The following is a 12,887-nucleotide window of genomic DNA, read 5'->3' as shown; positions in this document are numbered from 1 at the left end:
GTCACCAGCTTGTACTGGTTTTGGCTGGGAGAGAGTTAAGTGTCTTCCTAGTGGTTTGTGTGGAGCTGTGTGTTGGATCTGTGCCCCAAGCAGTGCTGAGAGCAGAGGGAGGGATGTCTGAGCTGTCGCTGAGCAGTGCTTGCACAGTGTCAAGACCTCTTCTGCCCCTCACACTGCCCCACCAGTGAGAGGCTGAGGGGGCCCAGCCAGGACAGCTGACCCCAGCTGACCCCAGGGGTATCCCCCACCACACCCTGTGCTGCTCAGCAATAACAGCTGGGGAAGAAGGAAGAAGGGGGATATTTGCAGTTATGGCATCTGTCCTCCCAAGCACCGTGATGGAGACCTGCCTTCCTGGAAACAGCCCAACACCCGCCTGCCGACGGGAACTGGTGAAGGAATTCCTTTTGTGTGTGCTTGTGCGCACAGCTTTTGCTTTACCTGTTACACTGCCTTTATCCCAACCCTCGAGTTCTCGCACTGTTCCCGTTCTGATTCCCCTCCCCGTCCTGCTGGAGGCTGTAAGCGAGCGGCTGCACGGGGATGAGCTGCCCGCTGGGGTTAACCCACGACATAACTAAAAGAACTAATTCTGTCCTGTTGTCACTAGGGAACAACACAGCCATCCTCTCTGGAATTTAAAATTCTAATAACTCACCATACCTTCTGCCTGTATTAACACAACTCTATTCAATCAGAATAATTACAGCAATGTTAGAATAACAGTTTACCCTCTTTTGGGCTAGAATCGTTATGTCCTTAAAGAAGTACACAGGACATCATAAGTATTAAGTCACATCTAAATTAATTTCTGTTAGTTATTGATCTCAAGACTTAATTCAAAGTGCCTAACAACTGCAATCTGATTTTCACAGGCTCCTAATATGTTAAGAAATGTATATTACGCTACAGACTTTAATTTCCCACAGGGTGTTTAGCTGAAAAGCTTCTAGTTGACTTGACAAAAATCACTTAAATTTGACTTATGTCAACTTAAGTTGACTTAAAAATCACAGACAAAATGCTTAAATCCCAACTGGCATTTCCATTTTTTTTTTTATGCTAGTAGTATGTGAAAGGCACTTTCTCCATGCTAAATTAAAAATATAAGGCCCAAATTACTACTTACCTACACTCAGCAGTTTAGTCCTATTTAGACAGCACTGTTCAGCCCTATACTACCAAAGTCGTGCCTTTAAGGGGCTTCCACAGTTTCTTTCCACAAAGGAGTGAAACGCCAAATTCACTGCAAAAGGGGAAATTTTGTTACTTTAGTACAAAGATAGTTATAAACGAGTGCTGTCAAGTCCTCTTCACGTGAGGGGTGAACCGCTGTCTTACAGGGTTTGCAGTTCAGTGAGAACTGATATTCCTAAATATTCTTCCCTGAGAAGCCCAGCATAGCAGAGAGGAATTTGAATTAAGCAGAAATCCCACAATTCAGTGACAGAACAAAATGTAACATCTATTTTAACTATGAAAAAAACTTTCATGAATATCGCAGATACCAGATATATGTATAGCAAGTTAATAGCAGTTTACAGTTATTCAGAGAAAACATTACCTTGTTAGTTATAAAGAAGGTCGTGCAGAGGACATTAAAGGAGGGTGTGCATTTTCACAGAATCACAGAATCAACTAGGTTGGAAAGGACCTTGAAGATCATCTAGTCCAACCATTAACCTAGCACTGCCAGTTCCCATCTACACCATATCCCCCAGTGCTATATCGACACGACTCTTAAACACCTCCAGGGATGGGGACTCCACCACCTCCCTGGGCAGCCCATTCCACTGCCTAATAACCCGTTCTGTAAAGAAATACTTCCTGACATCTAGTCTAAACCTTCCCTGGTGCAACTTGAGGCCATTCCCTCTTGTCCTATCACTTGTTACTTGGTTAAAGAGGCTCATCCCCCCTCTCTGCACCCTCCTTTCAGGGAGTTGTAGAGGGCCATGAGGTCTCCCCTCAGCCTCCTCTTCTCCAGACTAAACCCCCCCAGTTCCCTCAGCCGCTCCCCATCAGACCTGTGCTCCAGACCCTGCACCAGCTCCGTTGCCCTTCTCTGGACACGCTTGAGTCATTCAATGGCCTTTTTGGGGTGAGGGGCCCAAAACTGAACACAGTCATCGAGGGGCGGCCTCACCAGTGCCAAGTATAGGGGTAAGCTCCCTTCCCTGTCCCTGCTGGCCACGCTAGTGCTGATACAAGCCAGGATGCCATTGGCCTTCTTGGCCACCTGGGCACACTGCTGGCTCCTGTTCAGCCAGCTGTCAGTCAACACCCCCAGGTCCCTCTCTGACTGGCAGCTCTCCAGCCACTCCTCCCCAAGCCTGTAGCGCTGCTGGGGGTTGTTGTGGCCCAAGTGCAGCACCCGGCATTTGGCCTTAGTGAAACTCCTCCAGTTGGCCTCAGCCCATCACTCCAGCCTGTCCAGATCTCTCTGCAGAGCCTCCCTACCCTCGAGCAGATCAACACTCCCACCCAGCTTGGTGTCGTCTGCAAACTTACTGAGGGTGCACTCGATCCCCTCGTCTAGGTCATCAATAAAGATGTTGAACAAGAGTGGCCCCAAAACCCAGCCCTGGGAGACACCACTTGTGACCGGCCGCCAGCTGGATTTAACTCCATTCACCACAACTCTCTGGGCCCAGCCATCCAGCCAGTTTTTTACCCAGCATTTTGCTTACCTGGTTCATATTTTATAACAGTTGTGGTGTATCTGAAAAAGGTTCCTTTGTTTGGGGGTTGGTTTTGAACCTGAACTGAAACCCTGCGCACTCAAACCCTCTCCATACCCTTTCCCTCACTGCCTTTCCAGTGCAGGCTGTCAAGACAGCAGCTCATCTGCTGTTAAGCCATTAATCATTAATGTGTCTCCAGCCTGCAGACGGAGAGTGTATCCCACAGGATCTTCTCAAGCCGCTGCAGGTCACATTTACAGGTCACAAAAACAACCACCTTCAATTCCACTTTTAAATCTACTGGTCACACACCGTAACTCATAAACCATCCAGCTCATGTATTTTCAGTAACATCTGCCACCTCATGTGTTGGCCACAGATTGCATAAAGATCTCCTCTTCAAATGGTCTCAGCACAGCCTGTCAGAAGGTATGAAGCGGAAGGTCAAGGCCATATTCAAGGAGAAAAGAGCAGAAGAAAATAATGTTAAAGCAACATGGAGCAAATATGAAAATCCCTTCAACCCTCTCTAGACCAGCAGTCAGCCCAGCTGTACCCGTGATCAGTGCTTCATCAGACACCAGCAAAATATCATACTATTCAGCACAGAGGAACATAAAAAACCACTTTAGCCCTTTTCATGTACATTCAGTGGAGCCCATGGGGGCACAGGATCCTGTTGTGTCTTTCATCATGTAGCAGCCAGGCTAGAACTGGTGCTTGGTAATAAGATTACTCAGGAAACATCCAAAGTAAAGTCGTCTTTGAGAAGCACTGATCACACTTTCATGAGCTGCAGACTTGGACACTGCTGCATAATGTACAATGTCATACCCAAGGACAGATTTGGACACGGTGGTTTGGGTAACTGTTCCACCACTGCAAGTACAATTTCTGAAATACTCCAGAAACCCAACTATTAATTGCTGAGTCACCCCAAAGCACCGAGGTATCAAACCCAGGTACAGCTGCTCACACAGAATATCCAGGACACCTAAGTAAAATTTAGAGACCAGCTGCTAATTAGATAATTACCATAAACAGACATTCCAAGCAGGGGCCATAACACGTTTCCATTCAAGTGATCTATGCTTTGCCTTTCTGCACCCTCCAGAGATACAGCAGGAATCTCAAATACTTACAGTTAATATCTCTTTCGCCAGCATCTCACTGTTTCTGTGTCAAGCATTTACCTTTGTTACGTCTTCCCAGTTTCAGACAACCCCCTCTACACTACTCAATTATTAATTTTACAAATTTAATGCTTAACTGACATATTCAACCCCTCCCTTTATGATATTGAACCCTGCAGTAGCCCACGAAATATTTCCCTCCATTCCAACAGCGGTTTGCATATACTTAATTTATATTGTAAATATACTTACTGAGATGTTAGGTACTCAGAGCATCCCCACATAATAAGCACAGCACAAGCATGAGGAAAAGGAGATTTTGCCCAAGTGTCAGCATGGGCTGGATAAGCAAAAAACCCTCAGTAATGCAGTACCAGCACGCATCTTGAAAAGTTATCTTAGTTCAGTATTGGGTTGTTACTTGTAGGCAAGTCAAAAAAAAAATTAAAATTGAGAAAGCAAATGTGGTAACTGCCATTACGCTAGTGCATGACGGGCAGTGCGGGAGAAAACAGGAATGCAACTACTTGACAGTTTGACAAGCAGCAAGGAAGACTTGTATCACTGTTAAAGCTGAGGGGAAAAAAGCTGGGATGGCCTTAGGCCATGGAAGTCCTTTAACTGGCAACAAGCAGTTTCATCTCTTGTACTGGAGCCGTGGGAAAGATGCAAAGAAAGAAACGGCACAGGCAGAGCAACAACCCAGAAAAATCAGTTGTGCAGCTCTAACTGGACTGACACAATCAGGCCAGGCTGCCCTGCTCTCGGCAAAAGAAGGGGATGATGCAGCACTGAGGGCAAACATAAGTATTCTTGCCTGTAAAAGGAAACTTGTAGCTGAATTGAAGAAATTAAAAACAGGCAACATTTAGAGAAGATTCAAGTACGAGAAACTGAAGAAAGACCTGTGCTCGAGAGAGTGCCCAGAGAAATGCAGTCCTGCAGGACAAAGGACAGGAGGCATGTTCACCGAGACAGGAAAAAGCAGAAAAATAAGGTTTCTTTTAGTTACACGGCACATGTGCTGATAGCCAGGTGTGTGCAAGGGAGCACTCACAAACACAGGCAGTTATTTTCCATGTAAACAACTGCAGAGGGACAGACAGACACATTGGAGAGAGCCAAAGGTCAGTGGGCAGTCTCGTTCCACTGCACGTGTGCAGCCGTATTTCTGACAGAGTAACACCACACGTGTGCACACAGCACAGTGCAGCTCACGTCCTGAGGCTGGGCAGTGTGCTCTAGGAGCTCCAACAACCCTCTGAACTTTTTTTTAACTTGTAGTAACACACAGCTACTTTCATTTGTATCATCCTTCACGGCTATCTGGTTTTAATGACTGTAATTCGTTAGTATCTCAAAATCTCTATCAGCAACTTTTTCTAAAAAAAATAGCAATTTTAGGTTTTTTTATGAACATTTCCTCTCTACTACTGGTAAAGGTGGTATTTAGGACAGTCATCTTTCCATATTAGCCACTGCTGTGAGAAGTGATGGATAAACTTGTTGCTCACACACACCTCAATTTCTCCTCTTACCCATCAACTCTTTTCCCTGCTGTTCCATCTCCCAATCCTCTTACAGAACTTACCGTGATCTGGGTGAGATCCTAATTTTTACAATGTGGTTATTCTAATTCTCTCCTACATTTCAACTACTCACCTTTACATTCTTTTCATTGGTCTTGTAGGGCTGCACATTTCGGGTCATTCAGGTCTTTCACCATGCTGCTTTGCATTTTCTTTCTTTTTCCCTCTCTTATACATCGGGGAAAAAAGCACCACCTGGCTGGAGAGCAGAGAGCTCAGCCACAGCCACCATCCATCTGCTGAGACGCAGTAACTAGTCTGTATGTTATGTCTAAATGTTTAAAGTTGTGACTGATGACTTCATAGTTGGAACGTTTGAATGACCAGAGTTTCTACAGCAATATAAATCTCACTGAACTGCATCAGTATCACCATGTTCATTTGAAAAGGGTCTATTATACTGCACAGGCTAATCCATATTAAACTGTTCCAAAAACCTGTCCTCAACTTCAGCTTTCACCTTTTGTGTTAACTGTAGTTCTGCAGTCTGACACCATTTGTAGTGAAATGGTGGCATCTTGTGGCAGAAATCGGTCACTGCAGGAATGATGGCTTTGAAACCATTCTGATGGAAACCACCCATCTCAGTAACCTCAGCAGTTCATCGCAAGGAGATGTCTCAGTTCATTATTTACAGAACTATGGAATTGGCATGTTTGCAGAGTTACTTTGAAAGACTTTTTTATTTCCCTAATTCTCATTCATGAGTAGCATTGCTCTTGTCCAGATTATCATTACTTTCCACACCTCTCTAGGAGTTAATTAAGGGGCTAGCCACTCACAGTGATTACAAAGATGCTGTGAGGCTATGCAGGGCAGAAATCAGGAGGTCTAAAGCCCAGCTGGAAATTACCCTGGCTTCAGCAATCAAGGATAACAAGAAATGGTTCTATAAGTATGTCAACAGCAAAAGAAAGACCAGGGAGAGTCTCCATCCCCTGCTAGATGCAGGAGGAAACATGGTCACAAGTGATGAGGAGAAGGCTGAGGTCCTTAATGCCTTCTTTGCCTCAGTCTTTAATAGCAAGACCAGTTGTAGTGAGGGAATCCAGCCTCCTCAGCCAGAGGACAGAGACTGGGAGAACGACTCCCCCCACACACAATCCAGGAGATAGTCAGTGACCTACTGCATCACATAGACACACACAAGTCTATAGGACCTGATGGGATACACCCGAGGGTGCTGAAGGAGCTGGCTGGGGTGCTCGCCAAGCCGCTTTCCATCATTTACCAGCAGTCCTGGCTGACCGGGGAGGTCCCGACAGATTGGAAACTGGCCAATGTGACGCCCATCTATAAGAAGGGTCGGAAGGATGATCTGGGAAATTACAGGCCTGTCAGCTTGACATCAGTGCCCGGGAAGCTGATGGAGCAGCTCATCCTGAGTACCATCACACAGCACATGCGGGACAACCAGGGGATCAGGCCCAGTCAGCATGGATTTATGAAAGGCAGGTCCTGCCTGACAAACCTGATCTCCTTCTACGACAGGATGACCTGCTTATTGGATGAGGGAAAGGCTGTGGATGTAGTTTACCTTGACTTCAGTAAGGCCTTTGACACCGTTTCCCACAGCATTCTCCTGGCGAAACTGGCTGCTCGTGGCTTGGATGGGCACACGCTTTGCTGGGTGAAAAACTGGCTGATGGCCGGGCCCAAAGAGTTGTGGTGAACGGAGTTAAATCCAGCTGGCGGCCGGTCATGAGTGGTGTCCCCCAGGGCTTGGTTTTGGGGCCACTCCTGTTTAACATCTTTATTGATGATCTAGACGAGGGGATCGAGTGCCCCCTCAGTAAGTTTGCAGAGTGAAGCTTTGGACTAGATATTAGGAAGCATTTCTTTACAGAAGGGGCTGTTGGGCGTTGGAATGGGCTGCCCAGGGAGGTGGTGGAGTCCCCATCCCTGGAGGTGTTTAAGAGTAGGGTCGACATAGCACTTAGGGATCTGGTGTAGTTGGAAACTGTTAATGTTGGGTTGATGGTTGGACTGGATGATCTTTAAGGTCTTTTCCAATCCAGACGATTCTGTGATTCTGTAATGCCACTCTTGGGGGAGGTGGTGACCATCTTTGCAGGTTTGACACACATTCTCAGTATTTAGGAGATCCACCTATCCAAGCTTTTATCTATCACTGCCAATCACGCAAGAATATTCTGCTGAGCAAGTTGTTTAGGAGGAAGAACAGTTTCTCAGATGCTAACCTTTTTTTCTTATTCTGACCTGTGAAAACCTAGCACCCCCTCTGTTCTTCTGGCTCCTTACTCCCGCCAGCCCCTCAGCAGAAGCCACCCACACTGCTTGCCAACAAGGAAAAGAAAGTAAACAGGGTCTTGGAGGAACTTCTTCAGTTTGTGAGGAAAGGGTATCTTCTACACCACAAAGCTCCTAACACGATGTCTGGATGATGACAGAAACCAGCATCCACAGGTACTGCCCCTTGCTGGGTGTCTGGGAGCAGAACTGAACAGCAGCGCTGCCCTGCCAGGGAGCCTCGGCCACCTCCCATCAACTCACAGAATTGAATCACAGAATCACAGGATTGTCTCGGTTGGAAAAGACCTAGAAGATCATCCAGTCCAACCATTGACCTAACACTGACAGTTCCCAGCTACACCAGATCCCTCAGCGCTAAGTCAACTTTACTCTTAAACACCTCCAGGGATGGGGACTCCACCACCTCCCTGGGCAGCCCATTCCAACGCCTGACTACCCGTTCCGTAAAGAAATGCTTCCTAATATCCAGTCTAAACCTTCCCTGGCACAATTTGAGGCCATTACCTCTTGTCCTATTGCTTGTTACTTGGTTAAAGAGACTCGTCCCCAGTTCTCTGCAACCTCCTTTCAGGGAGTTGGAGAGGGCGATGAGGTCTCCCCTCAGCCTCTTCTCCAGACTAAACCCCCCCAGTTCCCTCAGCTGCTCCCCATCAGACCTGTGCTCCAGACCCTGCACCAGTTTCGTTGCCCTTCTCTGGACACGCTCGAGTCATTCAATGGCCTTTTTGGAGTGAGGGGCCCAAAACTGAACACAGTCATCGAGGTGCGGCCTCACCAGGGCCAAGTACAGGGGCAGGATCCCTTCCCTGTCCCTGCTGGCCACGCTAGTGCTGATACAAGCCAGGATGCCATTGGCCTTCTTGGCCACCTGGGCACACTGCTGGCTCATGTTCAGCCCGCTGTCAATCAACACCCCCAGGTCCCTCTCTGACTGGCAGCTCTCCAGCCACTCCTCCCCAAGCCTGTAGCGCTGCTGGGGGTTGTTGTGGCCCAAGGGCAGCACCCGGCATTTGGCCTTAGTGAAACTCCTCCAGTTGGCCTCAGCCCATCGCTCCAGCCTGTCCAAATTCCTCTGCAGAGCCTCCCTACCCTCGAGCAGATCAACACTCCCACCCAACTTGGTGTCATCTGCAAACTTACTGAGGGTGCACTCGATCCCCTCATCTAGATCATCAATAAAGATGTTAAACAGGAGTGGTCCCAAAACCGAGCCCTGGGGGACACCACTTGTGACCGGCCGCCAACCGGATTTAACTCCGTTCCCCACAACTCTTTGGGCCCGGCCATCAGCCAGTTTTTCACCCAGCAAAGCGTGTGCCCATCCAAGCCACAAGCAGCCAGTTTCGCCAGGAGAATGCTGTGGGAAACGGTGTCAAAGGCCTTACTGAAGTCAAGGTAAACTACATCCACAGCCTTTCCCTCATCCAATAAGCAGGTCACCCTGTCGTAGAAGGAGATCAGGTTTGTCAGGCAGGACCTGCCTTTCATAAACCCATGCTGACTGGGCCTGATCCGCTGGTTGTCCATTATATGACTTTCAATGGCACTCGAGATGACCTGCTCCATGACCTTCCCTGGCACCGAGGTCAGACTGACAGGTCTATAGTTACCTGGATCCTCCTTCCTGCCTTTCTTGTAGATGGGTGTCACATTTGCCACCCTCCAGTCCAATGGGACCTCCCCAGTTAGCCATGACTTCAGGTAAATCATGGAAAGCGGCTTGGTGAGCACATCTGCCAACTCCCTCAGCACCCTTGGGTGTAACCCATCCGGTCTCACAGACTTGTGTGCATCCAAGTGGTGCAGCAGGTCTCTGACCACCTCCTCTTCAACTGTGCTGACCTCATTCTGCTTCCCCTCCCCATCTCCCAGCTCATGAGGCTGGGTGTCCAGGGAACAGCCAGTTCCACTGCTAAAGACTGAGGCAAAGTAGGCGTTGAGCACCTCAGGTCTGCAGAAACCTCCTTCCACCCAATAAATCTAAATTTTACCAGTTGTTCCTTTAGGGCTCTTTTGGTGCTTGAACCTTTCAATCTGCTACCAAAAACTGTATTCTTTGAGGCAGAACTTTATTATTGCATAGAAACGGGGCTTCTTTTTGCTATAGATTGACTTTGGTGAGAAATTTGAAGAAAACCATGATGACCTACCCTCAAGAAAACCATTTTCCCCATCTCCTCACCCCAGATCTCCAAGGAAGATCTTGGAAGAGTGGTCAAAGAAACCAAAAGGTAGCAAATACGTTGGTGGCTTTTTTTTTCCCCCTCACGCTAAGCACGTCCTCACATCTCCTTACCAAGTCCTCCACGCTGTCGAGCAAGGCCAAGGAAGCACCAAGAGCCGAGCAGTTGTCCCGGCTGGATGTCCAGTTCCCCTCAGCTTCCGAAAAATAGTAGCATTTTCCTCTGTAGCCGATCCAGTCGAATGGACACCGGAAGCAGGGTTGGGGACAAGGCTGAAAAGCCTGCACTGTCATCGATAGAGCAACAGCATTAAGGAGAAACACCTTCCCCTTGCCTCTCTGGGGTGGGGAAGGTCATCCTCCACCCCGTGGCCTCCAAAAGTCTTGCATCTGCCTCAACAGCAGGAGGAAAGAAAAAATGAAGACACCAAGAGAAATCTTGGGTGGGTTGGAGGGAGAAAACAAGCTCAAATCTTCTCCCAGCGTTGTGGCGTTGGGCAAGTAATGGGGGTGCTGTACCTTCAAAGAAGAAAAACAGGGTGGTGGCCTTCAAAAACAAAAGTTTTAAGGAGGATTTCTACAAGAGCTCTATTCCTAAACGCCCCCCTAGGTATTGCTATCAGTCATTAACACAAAAATAGCGATGGCCGAAGGACAGAAAAAGAAGTTCTCTTGTTCCTGCAGACTTCTTGGCTTGGTGGGACTCGTGCCAACATCTCTTGCTGCTTGGACAAGCAGCAAACGGCCCCCTTCTTCTCTGAAAAAACACCTTTGAGAAAGCCCAAGTGACTGTACCCATGAAACTGCTCTTTCTGTTGGTTTTTTAAGGGTTTCTAGACAACATCAGCTCCTACATGGAGCAGATGGGTTTGGTCTTCTGTAGAAAAGCTTCTCTGCCCATTGAAATGTCCCTCTCCTGAAGAGGACATCTTGGGTTGGGCTGCATCTTCCCTGGGAGCGTGGATCTGGCACACGTGCAACAACCCAAAGTATCTCCCAGACATTCCCCACAGGACAAAAAACCTTGATACCCACCTGCAAAAGCGACGGCCGTGATGAGCAGAGCCATGAACAGCACCGCCATCGTCACCTGACAGGCAACACACGCCTCCGGCTTCATCTCGAGGCTGTAACCTGCAGGAGAAGTGGCCTTCAACACCTTTGCAGGGCTACAGAGGGGAGCAACACGCTCCAGGTCCAGGCTGTTGGCCCAAAAGATGTTTTTTTTCTCCTTTTGCTCAAGGATGAAGGGGACTTTTAACGCAATCTCCCCATCTCAGGCCAGTGTGGAGAGCACCGAGCCCCACATCACTTGGATGATGCTCATCAAAAGCATCTTTGGGAAGAGTCTTCCTCAAGGACAGGCATCATTTGACACCCAAATGATGAGAGGTTAGTCTCTTGCCCGCACCAGGTGGACTTGCTGTCATTTTGGGGGAGAAACATCAAAAATTCTCCACATGGAATCAAATTATATCTATTTTTTACTTCTGAGAACTCTGCCTTAGCAGGGGGACATTGTCTCCTCCCCAATTCCAGCTGTAAACTGCTCCAAAATGCACCATAATTCAAATTATATTTTAATTTCTGGGTTCTACTTCATTATTAAGGCTCAGTGAACTTCTTGCTCCACCTAAACTGAGACACTTTGGACCCTGCAAACAACTCAAGTCATCGTCACTCCATCGCTGGGTCTTCTGATCCAGAACATGCTCTTTCCCCCACGAGCAAAGAAAATTCTGTTTCTTAAGGGTTTTACTGAAAAATCTGTGGTTTCACCCCATGGAGCTTCTCCCATTTTTCTTTTAGGCTTCCCCCTCTTTGTCCCCATCTATCACATGAACTAAATCTCATGGGGAAGAAAAACACCTTTCCCCTTTTTTTCCCCCCCATGCAAAAATATTAGAAAGTCAGAAACCAAATACACCAAATAATAAAAAAATGACATATAAAAAAATCAATAAATATTTTTAAAAATCAACAAATAAAAAGACCAACAATTGAAAAAATCATCAAATAAAACAATCAACAAATAAAAAAAAAATCAACAAATATGCCAAATCAAAAGAAGATCCCTCAAAATCTTAGTCCCTGGCTGGGTAGAGAGAGACCCAAAAAGCCCCTTTTCTACCTTATTGTGTACCAAGAGGATGATGGAGATGGGAGGAAGAGTTGGGAGAACTAAAATAGGTCAGTGTTGAAGGGAAGGCCGAGAGTAATATATATCTCGCTGAGGTGTCTAAACTGGACTTAAATCCCAGACTTATTTTTGGGGGGTCTTTTAACACTTCAGCTGTCCAAAAATTTCTTTCTTCTCGTTCAGAAAAAAGCAGAAATTTGGAATCTTTGGGGGGAAAAAAAAAAAAAAAAAAAAAAGACCCAAAAGCAACAGTGACTCGTGTGCCTCACGGAGGATGAGTCATCTCAAAGCATCTGAAATGAGGCTGAATAGAACAAAAATTGACAAAAATTTTCCCCTGAAGGAAGTGCTAGAAAAAGCTTCTTTTTTTTCCTACAACCCCCCTCCCTTACCTCAGCTGGTTTTTGTTCACAAATTATAGACGTATTAAAAAAAAAACAACAAAATACACAGCGATTAGTCAGCTCATCACTCTACAGTTACCTGCCCGCGAGCTCCTTTCCACAGCCCAAAATCCAGAATAAACGCTCGTTTCCTTCATTTTCGGGTTCCACCACCACAGGTTTCACCTGCCAAGCAAAAGTTTCACCTATCAGAGGTGTCACGAAGGCTGTTGGTCCTCAGCCTCCCCACAGGCTTTTCAGGAATGATGTTGGGGAAAGAAAATAAATGTCACAAATTCCAGGGGACGCGTATTTCCCTCGGTGGAACGTACCAAGATGAGAAAGTAGATGGAAGGTTGGTTGGGGTTTTTTTTGAAGCTGCTGTCTTGAACCAAAACCACTTTTTTTTTTAAGAGGAGCAGTGGTTTTTAAGAGGACACCGGTTTTCTCCGCCCAATTAAAATTTACTCGCCACAATTAAAGTTTTTTTCCCCATAATTAA

General features: G+C 46.9%; 1 protein-coding gene across 1 annotated transcript; it reads right to left on the bottom strand.

Moving 5' to 3' along the window:
• Positions 1 to 5,815: 5,815 nt before the first annotated feature.
• On the bottom strand, positions 5,816 to 12,543 carry LOC141917250 (C-type lectin domain family 2 member E-like). The gene is made up of 4 exons (XM_074810354.1): positions 12,486 to 12,543; positions 10,898 to 10,996; positions 9,977 to 10,149; positions 5,816 to 5,971 (listed from the first exon to the last, which is right to left on the bottom strand). The coding sequence occupies exons 1-4, from the start codon at positions 12,541 to 12,543 to the stop codon at positions 5,816 to 5,818; spliced, it is 486 nt and encodes a 161-aa protein (XP_074666455.1).
• Between the last annotated feature and the right edge of the window lie 344 nt (positions 12,544 to 12,887).

Source organism: Strix aluco, chromosome 36 (assembly GCF_031877795.1).
Source record: "Strix aluco isolate bStrAlu1 chromosome 36, bStrAlu1.hap1, whole genome shotgun sequence".
NCBI classification, from domain to species: domain Eukaryota; kingdom Metazoa; phylum Chordata; class Aves; order Strigiformes; family Strigidae; genus Strix; species Strix aluco.
Note: the sequence above shows the minus strand (reverse complement) of the source record. Positions and strands in the feature narration are given on the sequence as shown.

Coding starts and splice junctions, on each gene's coding strand:
- LOC141917250 (XM_074810354.1), bottom strand. CDS start 12,543: ATGAAGGAAACGAGCGTTTATTCTGGATTTTGGGCTGTGGAAAGGAGC. Junction 10,150..10,897: donor CACGGCCGTCGCTTTTGCAG/GTGGGTATCAAG, acceptor TATCGATGACAG/TGCAGGCTTTTCAGCCTTGT. Junction 5,972..9,976: donor TCGACAGCGTGGAGGACTTG/GTAAGGAGATGT, acceptor GGTTTCCATCAG/AATGGTTTCAAAGCCATCAT.